This window comes from Aptenodytes forsteri, unplaced genomic scaffold (genome assembly GCF_000699145.1).
Source record: "Aptenodytes forsteri isolate BGI_AS27 unplaced genomic scaffold, ASM69914v1 Scaffold217, whole genome shotgun sequence".
NCBI lineage: Eukaryota > Metazoa > Chordata > Aves > Sphenisciformes > Spheniscidae > Aptenodytes > Aptenodytes forsteri.
Window position 1 is genome coordinate 7,828,619 of NW_008796222.1, and position 18,988 is coordinate 7,847,606.

An 18,988-nucleotide genomic window follows, 5' to 3' on the forward strand; every position below is an offset into this window, starting at 1 on the left:
TTGTTCTCCAGACCCCTCACCAGCCTCGTTGCCCTTCTCTGGACACGCTCCAGCACCTCAACGTCCTTCTTGTAGTGAGGGGCCCAAAACTGAACGCAGTATTCGAGGTGCGGCATCACCAGTGAATGTTAACTTAACTTGTAAGTAATGTTACTTACAAGGTTGTTTCTAGAGAGGATTTTTGAATTATATAAAATGAATGTTTACATTTAAAATACACCTTTGTAACAGTGTAAACTCACTGATTTCATTAATTCCCAGTTAAAAACTTTTTCCTGATTCTGGAGTTTGTTCTTCCAAATCAAGTAGGAGGCATATTTTGAGAAATAGTGCAAAACAAACTACACTGCAGTCATTTTGGTTTTGCACTTAGGGTAAATATATAGCAGTCACAAGGGATCACAGTTTTGTAAACATATAAAAATAAAAAATATACATTAGAGACCTACTACTATTGGCTTTAGTTAACCAGGTTTCTCTTTCAGTTCTATTTAAATAAACAGGCATCTGTGTTATGTAAAGTTTTACAATACCATGATGAAAACACTCAAAAGTCAAACATCATCCTTCATAGTCTTATAAATGAAGTAAATGGAATTTAGCCTTATATAAATTTGGCCCAGTATTGTTATGAGTAACTTGTTGCTTTCTTAGAAACTTTGATTTGTAAGTTTTAATGTTTTTGAGCTTTTGTTATAATTGATTTTTGGCAATACTGTTAAATTCTGATTTATTTGTATTAAAATTTTAAATGTTCTTTTCTGAGCTTTTGTTAATTGATTTTTGGCAATACTGTTAAATTCTGATTTATTTGTATTAAAATTTTAAATGTTCTCTTTTGCCTTTGAAGCCATTGGCAGACTTGGATCCAGTTGTGGTGACGTTCTGGTACAGAGCTCCAGAGCTGTTACTTGGAGCCAGACATTACACAAAGGCCATTGGTAAGTTCTGTGTAAGAAAGAGGTTTACCTCTAAGTTTTGTAAAGGAGGGTAGCTTTATAGTAGATATGATGATCAACTGACCAGCTAGTTTTTTTCCTGAAGTAGCAGCAGATGGAGTATGATCCAATCCATAAAAGATTAATCCAGATTGAAACTTTGAGGACTGTGCTTTTATTTTTCGATATGAGTTAAGGTTAATGTTAGACGTTTTAAATGTGTTGTTTGTTTGTTTTTAAAATAAAAATATTTTTTGCATTGGTTTATACCGTTTTCTGATATGGGCTCAGAAATCTTGTAATTTTGTAAACCTTCAAAAGGGAAAGAACTATGACTGTTAAAGTGGCGTTCCTCTAGGGTGCTTCATGTCCAGATGCTTCTATGAAGTGTGTGGCTTGATAAGAAGTGTAGTCTCCTGCGCTGTGCGCAATCTGTAGATCATTCACTCCCGATGACTTACGAAGCTCTATGTTCAGGAAATGCTGGTGGCCAGGCTCTTGTCTTCCTTCCCGCTTATTAAGTTCAATAAGCACAATCAGCCTTGGTGCCTAGCTGTTTAGAGAATAAAAACACTGAGATGCACCGAAGGTATCCTGTCTGCGTGATTAGGTTGTATGTTGAAGAGAACTGCAAAGGAAACGGTGTCCCTCTGTTAACAGGGTTAAATCGTTCCTATTTGTACAGAGGTGGCTTTCTTGGGAGTTGCAGGCATTTTCCTGTTACAGAAGTTTTTGGAGATGCTATGTGGGCCTTTGTTCAGAGAGTTACAAAGCACGGTGTTATACTAGCATCTCTGTTGAATGTTCAGTTGGGTGGACCAACACTTTTAATTAAGTCTCACAGTCTGGCTTTTTCAAATAACTCCTGTTTATCAAACTATCATATACAGCAAAAAGTTTAAAAAATGAATAAACTGTCACCTGACTTTGATGTGGACTTGCACTTCACATTTCTTTATTGCTCTTCTCTCCCATTTGGAATCCTCCAGTGCAGGAGAACCTGAGTTGGGCAAAACTCTGCTTTGTTGATCTTGCTTTGTATGCGCAGGAACTGTTAAGAAGGGCAAAAAGACTTCTGCACAGCTCTAGTGAAGATATATACATTCAGTCTTGCAGGCAGGTAACATGCATTTCTATCCTTGGAAAAAGTTTGTCAACATCAAAAAGCCAAAAAGTCAGGGTTTATATGCTAGCATTCCTTTTCATCTGCTGAAATAGAAAAATATAACTCTTCAGATGACAATGTCTACATTAGCAAGTAGCGTGGCACAATAGAAGTGCATCTGTAAAACAAAATGGTACTGAGTATCTAGCATCCACATTATACGTGTTTTGGAGAAAGGGGAGTGCTTTGGGCATTCTCTGGCCTGGTCCAATGGACTACCGCTCATTAGCGGCTGATGCACACATTTTGGTTTAATTTCATCCCAAAGGAATTTATTTTGTGTACTCTGAGAGAACTCTGCAGTGCAGGCTGAAGTGTCATAGGTGTGGACAATCTGATCCATTTCAAAAGCAAAATCCTGCTCCAAAGTAAAATACTAATTGCAGATAGATTCAATCAGGTTGAAAGGGACCTTAGGCGGTCTCTCGTCCATCCTCCTGTTCAAAGCAGAGTCCACTCTGAATTCAGACCGGGCTGCTGAGGGATTTGTCCAGCCAGGTCTTGAAAACCACTTAGAACAAAGATTCCACACCCTCTCTGAATGACCTGTTCCAGTGCTAAATCATCCTCATAGTGAAGAATTCTTTTCCTTATACCTAGTCAGAACTTCCTGTTTCATTTTATGCCTGTAATCTCTCATTCTCCTGTCATATACCACTGTAAAGAGCCTGGCTCCATTGTCTCAGTCACCTCTCTGTAGGTACTGGGGAGGCTGCTCATAGGTTCCTTTTCAATCTGAACAAACCTGTGTCCCTCAGCCTCCTCTCCCAGAGCAGGTTCTCCAGCCTCTGACCATCCTGGTGGCTCTCCACTGAGCTTGCTCCAGGTTATCAAAGTCTGTCTCATATTCAGGTCCCCAGAGTGGCCCAAATGTGGTCCAACAAGTGCTAAGTAAAGGGTAGTAATCACTTCTCTCAATCTACTGGCTGTGCTCCTGTTGATACAGCCAATAGATCCTAAATACATCCTATTGATGCTGTTAGTCTTCATCGCTTACCAGGGTACACTGCTGGCTCATGTTTTGCCTGATGTCCACTGGAACCCCCACATCCTTTTCTGCAGAGATGTTCTCCAGCCAGTCAGTCCCCCACCTGAACCATCACAGGGGGTTAGTCCATCATGAGTGCTGGACTTTGTATTTGTCCTTGTTGTATATCACGAGTTTCCTGTGGCCTGTCTAGTTCCTGCCTGAATGGCAGCTCTATCCTCAAGTGTATCAACTGTTTCCCCAGTTTTCCTTCATCCACAACTTGTTGGGGGGGTGTTCCAGCTCCTCCTCCTTGGCATTGGTAAAGATACTAAGTTGGATAGGTCTCATAGGCCTCTGTGGTACTTCACTTGTAATCAGCCTCCAGGTTAGAGTATAAACCATTAACCACCATCCTCAGACCTTGATGATCCAGCCAGTTTTTCCTGAAGCCCAGGGCCTGTGTTCTGTTACTTGCCTTCACTATTCCACTGTTTTATGGTTGTCATTGATTATCATATCCCCAACCAGTTCTTCCTTCTTCCGAGTAGCAGATCTGAAAGGTGACACATGTAGTATCTGTATGAAGGAACTTACCCCAACATCCTCCAGAAACCTTTGCAAGGTCCCTGAGGTGACCCTGTTCGTGTCCTGTTTATTCTCTGTGATGCTGCGGAGTCTGTTCACCTCCTCCCACAGCTCCTTTCGTTGGTGACTCAGTGCCCCAACCAGACTGTATCTCCCACTGTGAGGCCAGTGTCACCCTGCAGCCTGAGTCCTGGGTGGCAGCACCCTCCCTCTGGAGCTCTGTCTTGGTTGAGGCCTCTGATTTCCCAGGGTATCTTCTCCAGTGGGTGCTGGGGATGGAGCCTTGCAGTGCCCCCCCCCTCCCCCCCATGGTTGTGGCACAATGCCATGTTGTCTGAAGCAGACTCTTACGGCCTGCTTTGCATCTGACTCCATGCAAACTGGGATGCTAACTTCTAAAGTCTCTGTTTACTGCATCCTGTTGTGGGTGAAAACAGTTACTAGAAGTGTTTAAAGAAAATACTAACAGGATTACCTTAACCGCCTGTAAATTAGATGCTTAAACTGCCCTGACTATGTTGATTTTGTGAAACACAGATGTGAGTAGACCAGATTACTGAGTGACCTGCGTGCGTGGTACTGGGAAGTTACCTTAACTGACAGTTACCTATTTTTGATAGATAGCATATTGTTTGCAGATTTAGGTGAGTGATATGTACCATTATCTCAGGACATCTCTTTGAAGGATGAATTAGTATAATGCCGTTGTTTTTTTAATTATGTCATAAATTACTTGGTTCTTGCCCTGAGGGATCTGTAGTCTGTACTAAAACACAGACAAGGAGTCCCTGTTGAAACTTTAGAGGATGATGATGCTTCAGAAAGATCCGGTTTTGCTAGTAGTTTATTATTTCTGAGGCTTTTATTTCTTGTATCAGATCCACACCAGTGAATCCCCAGGAGGGGTGTGAATGGGTCATGTAGTACCTGGTGTGCAGCGTGAGTGCTGAGAGCACTCAAAGCAGTTTGGGCAGCAAAGTAAAAAATACGGAAATGAAAACAAGGAAAGTTGCAAGGTGAGATTTGTCGGCTGACTGAAGGATTAGAGGAGCATGTGACTGAAGAGAAGAGAAAAGAATAAAGGTACTGGAGGTGATCTGTGTGCAGCTTTAAGGCAAAGGGAAGAAGTGGGTTACAAAATGACAGCGATGTTCATGCAGTTTATGAGTCCGCACTTGTATTTTGCTTCTAGCATTATGTGCACTTAAAAAAAGGCAATCTTAATGAGCCAAGCATGCTAGTGAGAGTTTAACTTGAATGCTAATGTTTTTGGCAAAGGACACAACTCTTAAAGCTCTCTCTTGAATCTCTGTGCAAGAAATACAATTTTAACATCTCTTAATATTACATAATTCTCAGGAGCCCTAATGTATCACTCTTAGTAATAACTCGTAAATTATATAAGATTCTCATTTAACTGCTCTTCAGTTGGAAATAATAATTTAGAAGAAAGGTGATTAGATATAGCAATTTATGAAAAAGGAAATGACAGGCTATTTGGTATATAGCTGCTTATTCTGTAGCTATTTTCTTACGCCTTTTATATAATATATAATTTTGTATAATTAGTAAATATAACAAAAATCAGGCTAAAAGCAATGTCATGCCAGCTTTGGTCTATTCTCTTCCAATTTTATCATTGTGAGAAATATTTTTGTTTGAATTTACTAGGAATGCATTGTCATCAGTTCTCTACTGCAACAGACTGAACATTGTCCAATAGTTGCTACATAGTTCAGATGATTGCTTAGGATTTTACTGGCTTAGTCTTGATTTTATTCTAAATATATTTTCTGTATTCTGTATCTAATACTCTCTTATCTTAGCTTCACATATAATGTTAATTAGCTTTGTTTTTTATAATATCCTGGACACTGTCTACTATAGTGTCCAATTTGTTTTTGTTCTTGTTATAAAGCCTTTAGGTATGCTTGCTTGCATGTAAATAATTCTCATACATGATCAAAGAATGAAATTAGAATTTGACTTTTGTCTCACTCAGGATTTTTGTCTTTGTTTTCTGGACCTGATCTTAGTTACATTTTGTGGGTTTAACTTTGAGGAAAAATTGGACTAAATACAGTCTGTTTAGAAAGAACTATGTATTACACAAAACAATATAGAAGCATATTTCATTATTTTAGAGGTAGTCTTTCAGTGACATTTTCCCCTTTATTTAATTTGTTCCTTCGTAGTAATGAAATATTCTACTTTTCATTTATTTGCTTGCAGAACAAGTAGTTGTTCATCACGTATGTAACATCATGTTTTAAGGAGATACAGGAGTCAGGAAAATACTGCTGCTGAAAAACAGAAATAGCTTTTGCTTTCTGCATGTTAAAAGGATAGTAAAAAGCCCATGTTAGGGTTTCATGGGGAATAATATTTAGTTTCCTGAACTGTGAACATTTATAATCTAAGCCCTACTTGTTAATAAAGTTTCCTATATAATCTGCTACCATAGTTACAAGTAACTAATTTACCAGATGAATACAAATTGGGAAAATGGTGCTGTAGAAGCCAAAGGTCACTTTCTGTTCTGTTACCACAATATAATTCCGTACTAAATTTATTGTAGCCTGTGGAAGCTGGTCTTCATTTCCAGCACCATTATTTAAAAGCAGAATCTGTTCCCATGTGTTCATCAGATCCTGATACTCTAGCAAAGAAGTAAAATATGCAAATAAAAGTAACTTGAACAAGCTTCAGGTGAAACCAAGTAACTGTGAAAATGTAAAATGCTTGCAATCATGGAAACGTTAATAAAACTACTGAACTTTTGGAAAGTCTCCAGCACAACAGAAAATGCCTTTATACTCCAAATACCAAAGAAACAAGGTTGAAGTTAAGTGGCAAGGTACAGTGCTCCTTTCATTGATGGGCAAAGACTGCCCATAATTTTAAGGAAAGTAAAGGAAATGACTGTGGCAAAATGAAGGAAAAGGTAAGCTGGCTTTCAGCTTGAAAGGAGACATTAATCAGATTTTTTTTTTTCTTCACTCTGGGAACATCAAAATAGAAAAGAAAGTTTTAGTAAGTAAAGTAAGTAGTAAGAACTCTTTTTCATCATAGGTTTTTAAGGAAGCATGTGGCAGTCTACTGTGATTCATTCTGGGCTATCTTGTGGCATAACGTCAAGGAAATAGCATAATTAAGACTTGTTTTTATCAAGTTGCAGCTTGTACAGTTAGCAGTGCTATCAAACAAGAACATGTTATCTTACCTCTCTTTACCACTTGCCTTAATTAAAGAAATAGTATATTTGATAAATGGCATCAGATGGTTTATAGTATTTTAGATGGTTTGGATTTTGTTGGCAAAAGAGTTCTTTAGAGTGATCATTCAACCACCCCGTAAGCAAGGCTAAAACACTGTCCTGCACTGAAAAGGGATGGGATTATTTATTGGGGGAAAAAAAAATCTGAGAACCCGAGAAATCTCTATTGCTCAGTTAGGTTTCCTCATTTGTCTAGATTATAAGTCAGCAGGAATGTCAGAAATGGCCATGTGGCAACTGCATTTACCAGCCCGAACAAGATTTAGGTATAGAGAAACTGTAATTTAAAGCTTAGGCAGTGCACAGTCACCTCATTCTATTTCCAGACTAACATATGGTTATGGAAGCTGGAAATGTGTGAAAGGTATAAGCAGATATCAAAATGCCTTTGAAAGCAAATGTCACAGGAAAATATTAGGTGTATCAAAGGGAATGAATTTATAACGAATGCTGGGATCTGTTAGAGTTTCAACAACTCCGTTCTACTTTATGCAGGAAAAAAGGAGAGGGAAGTATCTGGGGCATATTATGTAGGATTTAGGATGGAAATATGTGCATATGTGTTCCATATTGCCTATGCAGCAAGTCCCACACGTTCCGAGTGCATCAGATGTCCTTACTGTGTGCGCACAGATTGTTGGCACGCTGGCCGGGCTGTGGGGCCTCTGGAAATCTTGGACTGATGCCTAAAGCTCTTCTGGTCTCTTGTTCTGGGAGGGTTGCGGGGAAGGAGGAAAAATAAGACCTATCTGGAAAATCCGGTAAACCAGACGTTACAAATGGGGCCAAGCAGAAGACTTTGAAAAAAGTCCTTAAGAAAAATGCACAGGGGAGGTTCCCCACCTGTGGTCTGTGGAGCCATGGGAGTATGGGGACTGCTTTTAAATACCCATGAGAGATAGTTAAGAAAAAGCAAATCTATAGTCAGTCAGCTTCTGTTTGCTGCATAGGGATCCACATTCCTCTTTGTTAGAGATTTTGAGGGGAAGGGGTTGTGGAAAACTAGAAAAGAAAAGTAGAGAAGTTTGGAAAATATTCATTTATGCACCCTGAAAAGAAAAACTCGGGCTACACCAGGAGGGGAGCCTTGTTCATGCCCTGGGCAATGTTACATGACATGGGAAGTAATTGGATTCAGATGATATTTTGTGGTAAACTTATTTTGGCATGTGGTAAACTTTCTTCATTTTGATTATCACAGTTGTTCTCATGCTTTTACTGAGAGGCAAAGTATTTTAATACCAAAGATTAATTGTTGCTCTCTTATCTAGTTACTGCAGGTACTGGATGATTTACTGCTGTTTTTTCCTCTTGCTTGACAGTGATCTCTACAATACTATACATGTTTCTTCTTTAAAAAAAAAAAGAAAAAAGCATTTACTACACTCCACAATCTTATCACTGCAATCACCTAAGAAAATTAAGGTTTTAAAAAGGATTGTTAGGTCACTTAAATAGAACATTTTAAAACTACATTTATTAGTATTTTGGGAAACTTGAGATGCTGACAGCAGCTCAAGGAGTATCGTCCACAGGATTTTTATACACTTTAAAACATTAACTGTTTTGAGATCTAGCATACTAGTTCCTGCCTTCTTCTAACTGCTCTGTTGCTCTTGGTTCTCAAATATGTTGATGTCTGGAAATTACCTAGTAAAGCTGACAGCCATTGTCAACTCTGAAGAGTCTGAGAAGCGTGTTGGAGCGTGTACTAGCTTAATACTCAGGAGAATGAGAACAGTGCAGTGGGTCAGACCTGCCTCTGCTGTTGTAAAACCAATGGAGGTACTCTAATGTGGGGCAGACAGTAAAGTTTGATCTCTTAGAATAGTAAACTGGGTCTCAGAAGACTTGGATTTAAATAATGATTCAGTCTCAAGTGTTGTATGTAGCTTACAGCATGTCACTTAATCTATCCTGTGTGGTGTTTCATAATGAAACGCTATAAGGTAGGGATGCTACTTAATGGTATTGTCCTGAAGATAAAATCAGTTAATGATAATAGGGAGCTCCAGTACAAGTGTGTTATGAATTATTTTCATTAACTCAGTGAATGGATTAATTTGTCTGAGAACCTGGGATGTCACTTAGCATCTGCAGTTAGCTTGAGAAATATACACATTCTGGACATTAAAAAAGAAAAGGAAAACAAAACCACTGAATCTTCAATCACAATTAGAATCTGCTGATTGTCCTGATTTAGACTGCTCTGTAAATTAACCTGTAAACTTCCACTTATGGTCACCCAATACTTCTTCATATGTTCATGATTCTCTCCTCTTGCAAAACATATGAAGGGAAGAACCAGGTGTTTGCCTTTTTATTCAACATTTTGGCAGATTTGCTATTGCGTGATGATTACTATGATTTAACTGTACATGGATTATAGTAGAGCAGGAAAAATAACATAAAAATACTCAGAAGGCAGAATATCCTCTATAGTAATAGCTTTGTGATTAAAAACCACTTCGAACGAGGTGCCTTCAAAAATCCATCTATGCTTAGCCCCATGTACATCAAAAATCGTCAGCAGGCCAGAAAACCCTCCGTGACAGTAATAGTCTCAGTTCCATGTCTTTTTCCTTCTAATTGTTTTTCCCTCCGAGCACCAGTTTCGTGTCCTTCCCAACTGTTAATAGCTATAGGGCCTCTTACATGAGCAAGCTTTTCCTTCCCTAATATCTCACTGACTTTGCCCTTTACCAGGCAGATGAGCTTTGCAGCAGCAGGATTGATTCTCTAACCTCCCTGAGCAACCTACGCTGTGAGCTCAGTTAAAAAAAAGATTTAGTGAAGTAAGGCAGGAGGACTTCTTGCAATGTCTGTCATAGCCCAGAGCAAACAATGGATCCTAATATGGAAATGGAACACGAATGATGACATGAGAAAGCAAGACTCAGCATTTGGAGAAGGTTAGGAGATGCATTTTGCCCACTTTCTTGTCATAGTTAATTCCATTCTGTATGTGTTAGTTGGGATATATTGTGATTCTTTGGGATATACTGCAAATACATTGTTCCTTTTATATATGAGCAGGTGAATGGTTGAACTTGCATCGTAGAGATGTTTGATTTGGCTTTATTTTTTAAGGCTTCCTTTACAAAGCAGTGGACTAAAGGCTGATTTCATTTTCTTAAATGAAACATGAGGTTGCCATTTAAAGACCCCAAAGGTGATCCATTATAAAACCTGGTTCCATAAACGCTTTACCCTAGCTAACTAGTGCAGTAATGAAGGCTTTTAGTGTGCTCTATTTACTACTATATCTAAAATGTTCACTCACAAAAGTTGGTTTTGGTTGAAAACCCAAGTACCTACTATCATAATAAGGTGCATACTTCTGGTGCAGAGGAATTTTTTTTAGCTAATCCATCAATTTGATCTTCAGGCACAATTATTTCAGCAATATCAACTGAAGCTTTCAGCACTAAAGCACTGATTCAGTAGAATGACTTGTTCTCAAGACAGGTGGGGTTGCTTCACAAGTAGACTTCTTGGCAATAGCTGTGACTGACAGCAGAATTACATTTCACAGCAGTTTATTTCGTTGCCTATCCAAGAGATTTGCTTATAATTATGTAGGAGATATTCTCAGTGCCTTATTAGAAATAGCTGTAAGGCTGAACCCCTTAGTAACAGAAATGTTAAGATATTGTAAAGTACTCTGTTTAGAAGGACAAATAAACCCCTCTGTGCTAAGAGGCAAGATTTCTTCGTGTGCATTCCTCTCTGTTGACTGAAATAAAGTAGGCATCAAAAGCTTTAATAACTCCCAGAAAAGACTGTCATGGCTTGTGAATTGGAACAGGCCAGGAAAGTATTCTTCTCACATGTTCCTTGTTATAACTTAATCTACCAGATAGCATGCCTTTTGCTCACCTTATGTTAGCTCTGAAGGTGTTGACGTGTTGGACCTAGTAAAAACTTGTAATAGTTAATGACACAAGCCAAGTGAGGCACACAACAGATTATAAACTCGCTGTCCCTCTTCATTTAGCATGGAGTTAACCTCTGAAGAGCTCCGTTGTGTACAGAAAAGCTGTTTTGTTGAAAGATTCTGCATTTAATTTGGAAAAAAAAAATTGTATTTCCCTTTCAGAGAATATGTACTGCTCACTTCTCATTTGCTACAGTTCAGAAGAGCACAGAAAATAGCAACAATTCTCTAATATGCTGTGCTATTTGTACAATATAGATTGTATATTGGACACTTACCTGCAGTGATGGAATGAGATGGAATTGTATTTCTTTCAGAGAATATGTACTGCTCACTTCTCATTTGCTACAGTTCAGAAGAGCACAGAAAATAGCAACAATTCTCTAATATGCTGTGCTATTTGTACAATATAGATTGTATATTGGACACTTACCTGCAGTGATGGAATGAGATGGGGGAAAAAATGGAGGAGGAGGGAGGAAAGTAATGATAAAGCACCATAATTAATAATCAGGAGTTCATATGTACTGCTCACTTCTCATTTGCTACAGTTCAGAAGAGCACAGAAAATAGCAACAATTCTCTAATATGCTGTGCTATTTGTACAATATAGATTGTATATTGGACACTTACCTGCAGTGATGGAATGAGATGGGGGAAAAAATGGAGGAGGAGGGAGGAAAGTAATGATAAAGCACCATAATTAATAATCAGGAGTTCCTGGCTTTCCGGTCCTATGATCAGATCATACTGTCTATCACTTTTTTCATATGTTAAAGTGAAAATGCAAAGCTGTGTGTGTTCCCTGAAAAGCTTTGTAAATACTATTTTACCAAACAGCAGCATATCTTGCCTGTTCTTAATTCTTTCATCATTACAGGAAGAAATGGTAACGATTTCTGTATTAGACTTGCCTAATACTTTGCAATATAAAAGGGACTTGTGGCCTTTGCAGTGAGAAGCTTTCATACTTCCTTTACTTGCTGCAGTTGTTTGATATTTGGTAGGGGGAAGTATCCCTGAGGCTACAAAGCTGCCTTTTGTGTCACCCATTACATTCCTTGTGCTTTTGATGAGTTGTCACTGAAAGAACATTTTTCTTTTTACTTTTGTTTCTGTGAAAAGCTTTGGCAGCCTGCCAGAGTACCTCTTGGACCCTCTGAGGTATAAGCAGTGCTGTTGCTGGAACAAAAGTAGCAGTACGTTCTTTACGACATCTTGGGGTTACTGGAGTTGGCATAAAAATAATAGCCCTCTGCTGTCTCTTGACACATATGAAGGCTCAGGATTAGAGAGAAAAGAAGGCTGTAACACACTTTCCTTGCCAGGACTCAGCGCTTGTCCCAGTGACCTAATTCCCTGCCCTGAAGCGACATCACCTGAGGCTGGAGCACACCCCAGTTTCTGGAAGAACTGAGAGAAGAGAAGAAAGAAGATGGAACCATCACTCTATTCTGCATTCATGAAACCATTACTCTATTCTGTCTCTCAAGGATGTTAGCCTGCTCTACTGCTAGCTAATGTAGTTACTCTGTAGTTTGCACAGTAGTAGTCTTGGAGACACAACTGAAGAGTTAAAGAATTGCTGATGAAAATGTGGTATATAGGATTTGGGGGTGTGGGGTGTGGAGAGTATTTGGGAAGACAGGCACTGAAAATTCTTACAAAAGCAGTATAATGTTGGTAAAAGTTTAATTCTCGTGCTCTATGGTACAATTGTTAAGATTGCATTTTCCCTGCCTTGAGGATTCCTGTGTTCTTCAGTACATAGGCTGCACAAGGAAAATACAAGGTTGCATATAGAACCATAAACCTGGAATTTCCAAATTTTTGCATGTGAAGTTTTGTAAATTAAAGATTTAAGTTCTTTAACAGGATGTCTTTGTTTGGAATCATATTTTTGCTGCATGGGAGGACTACTTAGGGCCTCTGGTCCTATTGCCACTCCCCGTATTAAATCTATTGTACCTGTGTTGTCAAGCTTACCACAGTAATTTAAGTATAATGTTGCAAGCTAGATTATGTGTCTAATGCACAGCAGAAGGCTGAAATCATATGATTCAGGATCTTCATTTAATGCTGATATACTGAGGAATAGAAATTTAAGTGGGAAAATAAATATTTTGACAAGCTAAAATAACTCTGTTTAGAGAGAATGAGAATTCCTGGCCTACTAAAGCCCTGTAGAAAATTGCAGTTGATTTCAGTGAACTCAGAATTTCAATCAAGATGCTTCAAAATTTTTAAGGTGTAGTAATTGAAATTAATTAAATTCTTAGTACAAACATGAGAAAAGGACAGCTTAGTTTAAAAGGCTAGGGTGGAGACATACAGGTAAAAAAAAAAGTGTGAGGATAATAGATTTCATGACTGATTGGAATTAATATGGTTTTGCCTTTAAAAGTTTTGAATTATCTTGACTCTACGTCATGGCACAGGAGATTACACGCTCTTGAAATAAAACATTGCTCTCAGAGGCATGTTTGGCTGGCAGTGAGCGTCCTTCAGATTACTGAGAGGTATTTTTTCTGTCTGCAGAACATTCATCTTTGTGGCTTTACAGTATAAACTTCTGTTCTTCAGTCAAGTTCTGTTGAGATGCTGTTTGTTAAAGACCTAACTTACCAATGAGTGATAGGAAATTTCTGACCCTTAGCCCACTGACACGATTTTTTGCTTCCCCTTGAAAAGACTGTCACATGTAAATGTTTGACCCCATTCTCAGTTCTTCATAGAAAGTGTCAAATTTAAAAGGCTAGTAACCACTTCTTCCTTGACCTTCTGTTTTGCTGACTAAAGTTTCATGAAGCGTGTAGAAATTGAGACCTTAAGGTACGAAAGGGAAGACCTTTCCCTTGTGTCTGTCTGTGATAGCAGACATAGGAATGTTCTAGTCACCTTATCGGGACAAAGAAATGAGAAATTCCCCTTTAAAGGTGTATTATTATTTTAAATCTAACTTCTGGGTGTTTAAATCCAATGTAAAAATTAATAAACTCTTTTTCTATAGTGTCTCTATGCTCCTAGGTCACTGGGTGTAAAGATTCCAGATAAGCTTATAATCTGCTGCTGTGCATAAGAGAGGCAAGATTTTCTTATAAAGAGATTTTACCTTTTCATTAGACCAATTGATATTTATTTGAAAAAAATTAGACGTGTTTGCTTGTGCGGCCACCTTTCGGGTTTCGAGTATGTTGGTGTATTTGTTGTCCTTGCCTTGATTTGCACCAGGGGAGGTTTAGATTGGATATTAGGAAAAATTTCTTCACCGAAAGGGTTGTCAAGCATTGGAGCAGGCTGCCCAGGGAAGTGGTGGAGTCCCCATCCCTGGAGGTATTCAAAAGACGTGTAGATGTGGCGCTTAGGGACATGGTTTAGTGGTGGACTTGGCAGTGCTAGGTTAACGGTTGGACTCGATGGTTTTAAAGGTCTCTTCCAACCTAAATGATCCTATGATTCTATGATTTAAAAGATTTGGTGAATCTCACATAAACATTGTAGCTCTTCATAGGTGACCTGGATTGCCTTGTTTGGGCTAAGACCGTGCTAACTAGCTTTTGGTTACCCTGGTTGTTGCATTAGCCCTTGGTGGATGTAGAGAAGTAGTATTCTGGCGTCCATCCACTGTTTGCTTCCTTTACCAGCATTCAGATGTGTCCTAGAGTCTAGACTTCGTGTTCAAACCAAAACAAAAAAACGCAGGTTGGTTGAAGCTGCTAGACCAAACTCACTAATGATGAATTCCACAGATTGGTTGCAGCTTAAATAGGTGTTTTCCCATTCTTAAATTACTTTAACAGAATTTTATTAAAGAATTATATGAGGCTAAGAGCTTGTTTATGTATTTCTTTTCTTGGATATAGTTAAGAAGCGCAAAGTATTTCATCTTGGACTCTGTCCTGTCTTCGATGAAACATTGTAGTTAATATGCATGGGAAAAGATGTTTTATTTTGAGAATCAGGGCTATTGCTCAATAAATTGTCTTATTGTCTTAAATTGTCATAATATTCTTAAAGAATGTTTCCAAAATATTGGAACAAATACAGAAATTAGATTATTGTGCCATAGAAAGGAAAGAATATATGAGCATTTGTCTGCTTAATCAGCCCTATCAATAAAACAGCTATGTCAGCATCCTTTTGTACGTGCTCCTTGGGTACAGCACTAGAGTGGGACGTGCAGGGTTTTCTCAGCTTTAGTAGCTGACCTATAAAGCTATTAGTCACAGGTTTTAAAACTGGGGCATGGGCAGCCATACAAATATTCTAATAATCTGTGCACCCAGGCATATATATGGGTCTGTTTACCAACCACAAGTGACCATCTTTAAAAGGCTATTTTTTTCCTTTTACAAAATTATTGTATAGTACTTGAGTAATATTGTTACAGTGGAAGGATATTTCACTGTGAATAGGTTTGAATGGGACCTTAGCAAGCTGTTCGGTGAGGAGTCTAGGGAAAGGAGTATGCTACAAGGCATTCACTTTCCAGAGTCAGGGAGCAAAACTGGCTTGCATTCAGGTTCAGTGTAAACTTGGGGAAAGTGGGGAGTGTGGAAGTCTCAGAGGGCAAAGGGCAAAAAAACCCCCAACCAACCCCAAAAAACCCCACCCCACCAACAGGAAAACAAACAGTAAAAACCTTTTACCACAGATCATTCCTGAAACCTAATGATAGTAGAATAAGGTGTAGGAAACAGAACCGTCCTTGTAGGAATGGTTGTATTACTCTGGTATATTTATTAGGATCCTCCTGGGACATCAGATGGGAAAACATTTAGTATCTGATGCAACCTTGTAGGACGTATATGGCCCTGTTTTCAGTGGTTCTGGTACATAACAAGTTGAAATGGAAACTCTGTAGTTTGCCTCTTATTTTTGGTGGTGGCTTTTAAACAGAAATTTTGTTTATAATGAAATTGTTATACAACATAACAAGAAGTTTCTCTTGTGCTAGAGGCAGATGTGCACTAGATTAATAATGTGCTGTAGTTGAAAAATACTGCTTATGTGTGTTAAGCTTTGCCCCTGTAAACACCCACTTCTGAGGGGTAGTACTTCTTATTTGGAATTGATTTGGAATGGATGTAATAATCATTAATCTTTTTTAGGGACCACAAACTGAAAACATATGAAATGGCACTGCATAGGGAAATTGCTAATTATTGACACATTTTTCCATAGTTAGAGCTGAAGTTTGTATTTGGTTGACTAATATGAACAATGTAGGAGACACCTATTAGGACTGCTTGTATTGATGAAGCTTTTAAACTTGCCAGAATTTAACAAGGAGTTCCTGCTAGAAAGATGCCACATGGTAAATAATTACTGTAAATTATGAATGTTATTAAAAAAAAAAAAGGACTAGCCAAACTTGGCAGAACTGTGAGAATGGTTTCAATATGTGCCAAGGATGTGTTCGAGATCAGGTTACATAAAAGTTAGATTCAACAAAAGGAAGACCCTGACCTGCTTGAGCTGCTTGGCTATAAGGCCTTTTCCAGCTGTTTAATCTTCACTTACGGAAATTAAAGCTTCAGGTTTTCTGTACTAAGTATTTTGGGTTACTTTACATTAGTTCTTTGAAGCTGAAGAGTATCTGGCAAGAGACCTAAAGGGTTGAAACCCAGCACTATGAACTACTAGAGACTATAATGACTGATCAGAGCTAAATTATTCTCATGCTTGACTTGTCCAGTAATGCCATCCCATAGAAAATACAACACCAGCTTGGGAGTTACCAGTGTTTATTCAGATGTAACTTCCAGTTGGTACAACATCTGTCTTTCTGAATTCTCAAAGGGTTTAAAATGTGCTCTCTGCATTAATCACGGAGTCAGGAAGTGGGAATGCATTGCCACAGTGGCTCTGCTCTCACACTGTTCAGCTGATGAAGGAAGAACAGAGTTTTGAAGTTTGCTGTGTCACATCAGGGAGATTTCCCAGTTCAGCTTTGCTGTCAACAAGAATACTAGATTTTTTTTTTCTTTAAAAGGAAAAGCTCAGTCTGGATAGAGCGATAATGAATAGAATAATGAGCAGTGGCCCAGCCTCTCCCTCACTATGTGATGGACAGCGAGCACTGCAGAAAGCCATGAAAACCAAGAGGGTTGCAACTCCTTTGGCCTCTAGATAAACCATCTCCAGAAGGATTTGCTATCTAGTATAAAAATGAGTGAAGAGATACTGTTAAATGAAGATGCTATTCTTCAAACAGTAAGTAATTTCCATTCTGGAGTAGATAATTTATGCCTGCTACCCGGGCAGGAGTTGTGATTAATATGCTGCATTAGCTGCTTGAGCAGGTAAAATCTCAAGCGCTAAAGATCTTGTTTTCGTGCAGATAAGGCTAAGAAGAAAATCAAAGGAAGATAAAACCCTGAGAAAGTGATGTAATGCACAGAGCAAGTTATACCCTGACGAAACTGTAAAGTCTGAATGAAATGTTATCAGTCTTTCCTGTAAAGGAAGTAGAGAGAAAGGCTTATAAATTGGGACACCCCAAGCTCCATACCTGTAATGTGATGGAAACGGAACTGACCTGTTTAGGCAAAGAGAGCGTGATGGCTCTTTTTTCATTCCCTACATAAAGAGAGCAGTGCTTTTTTCTTTCCTCAAGAGACCGTGTGTCTCGCAGGCAGCAGGGCCAAACACCACCATTGGCAGCAGGTGGGGTTTTGAGTCTCAGATTAGTTGCCACAAACAAGACTTCTCTTGGTGTTCTCTTTAGTCTGAATCTAATAAACCAAACTCCAGTTAGGTAATTTTTTATTTCTTAGACCTATAAATTAAGGGTAAATTGTTTTCTATATTTATGCTATTAAATTTGATAAAATCCAAAAGGTTTCCCAGGGCCATCTAGTTTAACCTCAACTACTAAGCAAGTCTCCACACTCTTGTATTCAGCAATATATGCTCATTATTCATCTGATCTCAACATCTTTTTCCAGAGTTATATCCCAGACACGTATTTGTCAATGTAGCAAATCCATTTCTTTTCTGCTAGTAACCTTCTTCTCACTGACAAATTCACACTTTCATTTTAAGATGCATAGTAAAGCATTCAGGTCATACAGAACACTAAGATGGGTGGTGATAGTAGTAACTAGAATGAATACATGTAATCTAGAAATTTCTTCTCCTGTAAATGAAACTAATGTTCTTGTCCACAATAGATTTAATTTTGAAAAGCATATTAATGAGAAATTTATGAAATAAAGGTTGTAATTTTCTTTCATTAAAACTCCAGTATATCACGCTGTTGTTTTCTGTATGTACATGAGATGTAGATGAGACAGTTCCAGTATTGTTCCAGTGGGAGTCAGCTGTCAAGTAGGATTTTTTTTTTTTAAAGTTTGGTAATCACTCTTCTACTCTTGATTAAAATTAGGATCTTGTTTCTCCATTTTAACTACCTTTCACTATTTGGCTAAACATATGAGTCATTATTCTTTTCCTTCATAGTGTTTATTTGGTTATCAATTATCTGTTTGGAATCGTTCTGAAATATGTGATAGAACTTTTATTTCAATGTGTCTTTATTGGGGATTTATGGTTTGGTTTTGATGGTCAGTTGAATGCCCTTTAAGCTATGTTGTCAGCAAATATTGTGTAGGTTTCTGCCATAACTGTGAATACGTTCAGTGCTGGACTGCCAGTGTACAACTTGAAACAGAATTTGGAGACTCTAATTTTGATTGAAAAAAACCTGTATCTCCAGATTTTACCCTTTTTAATGTATTATATTAATGCATTATTTTTAAAGTGCTGTATGTAATTACACTGTGAGGCATTTTGTCTTACTGTGATTATACAGGTTGTTGAGAAATTATGCAGAAACAAAAAACAGAGTGATGAAATACAGTAAATTTGCATGAATTATCCTCCTTCTTTCTTAGATATTTGGGCAATTGGCTGCATATTTGCTGAACTATTGACTTCGGAACCTATATTTCACTGTCGTCAGGAGGACATCAAAACAAGTAATCCTTTTCATCACGATCAGCTAGATCGCATTTTCAGTGTAATGGGATTCCCTGCAGGTAATTTATTTTCATTAAAGCGTCAGACGTAATGCTACTGAGTTGATCCCCCCCCCCCCCCAAAGGAAAGACAC

At 38.3% G+C, this 18,988-nt stretch overlaps 1 protein-coding gene across 1 annotated transcript in view; it reads left to right on the plus strand.

The window, feature by feature from the left end:
• The window catches only part of CDK19 (cyclin dependent kinase 19), a 121,722-nt gene that overhangs the window by 82,372 nt on the left and 20,362 nt on the right, over positions 1–18,988 (plus strand). Inside the window, exons 6-7 of the mRNA XM_009289198.1 lie at positions 837–941; positions 18,771–18,914. Of these exons, the coding sequence (XP_009287473.1) occupies positions 837–941; positions 18,771–18,914 (249 nt within the window). The remainder of the gene's footprint in view (positions 1–836; positions 942–18,770; positions 18,915–18,988) is intronic.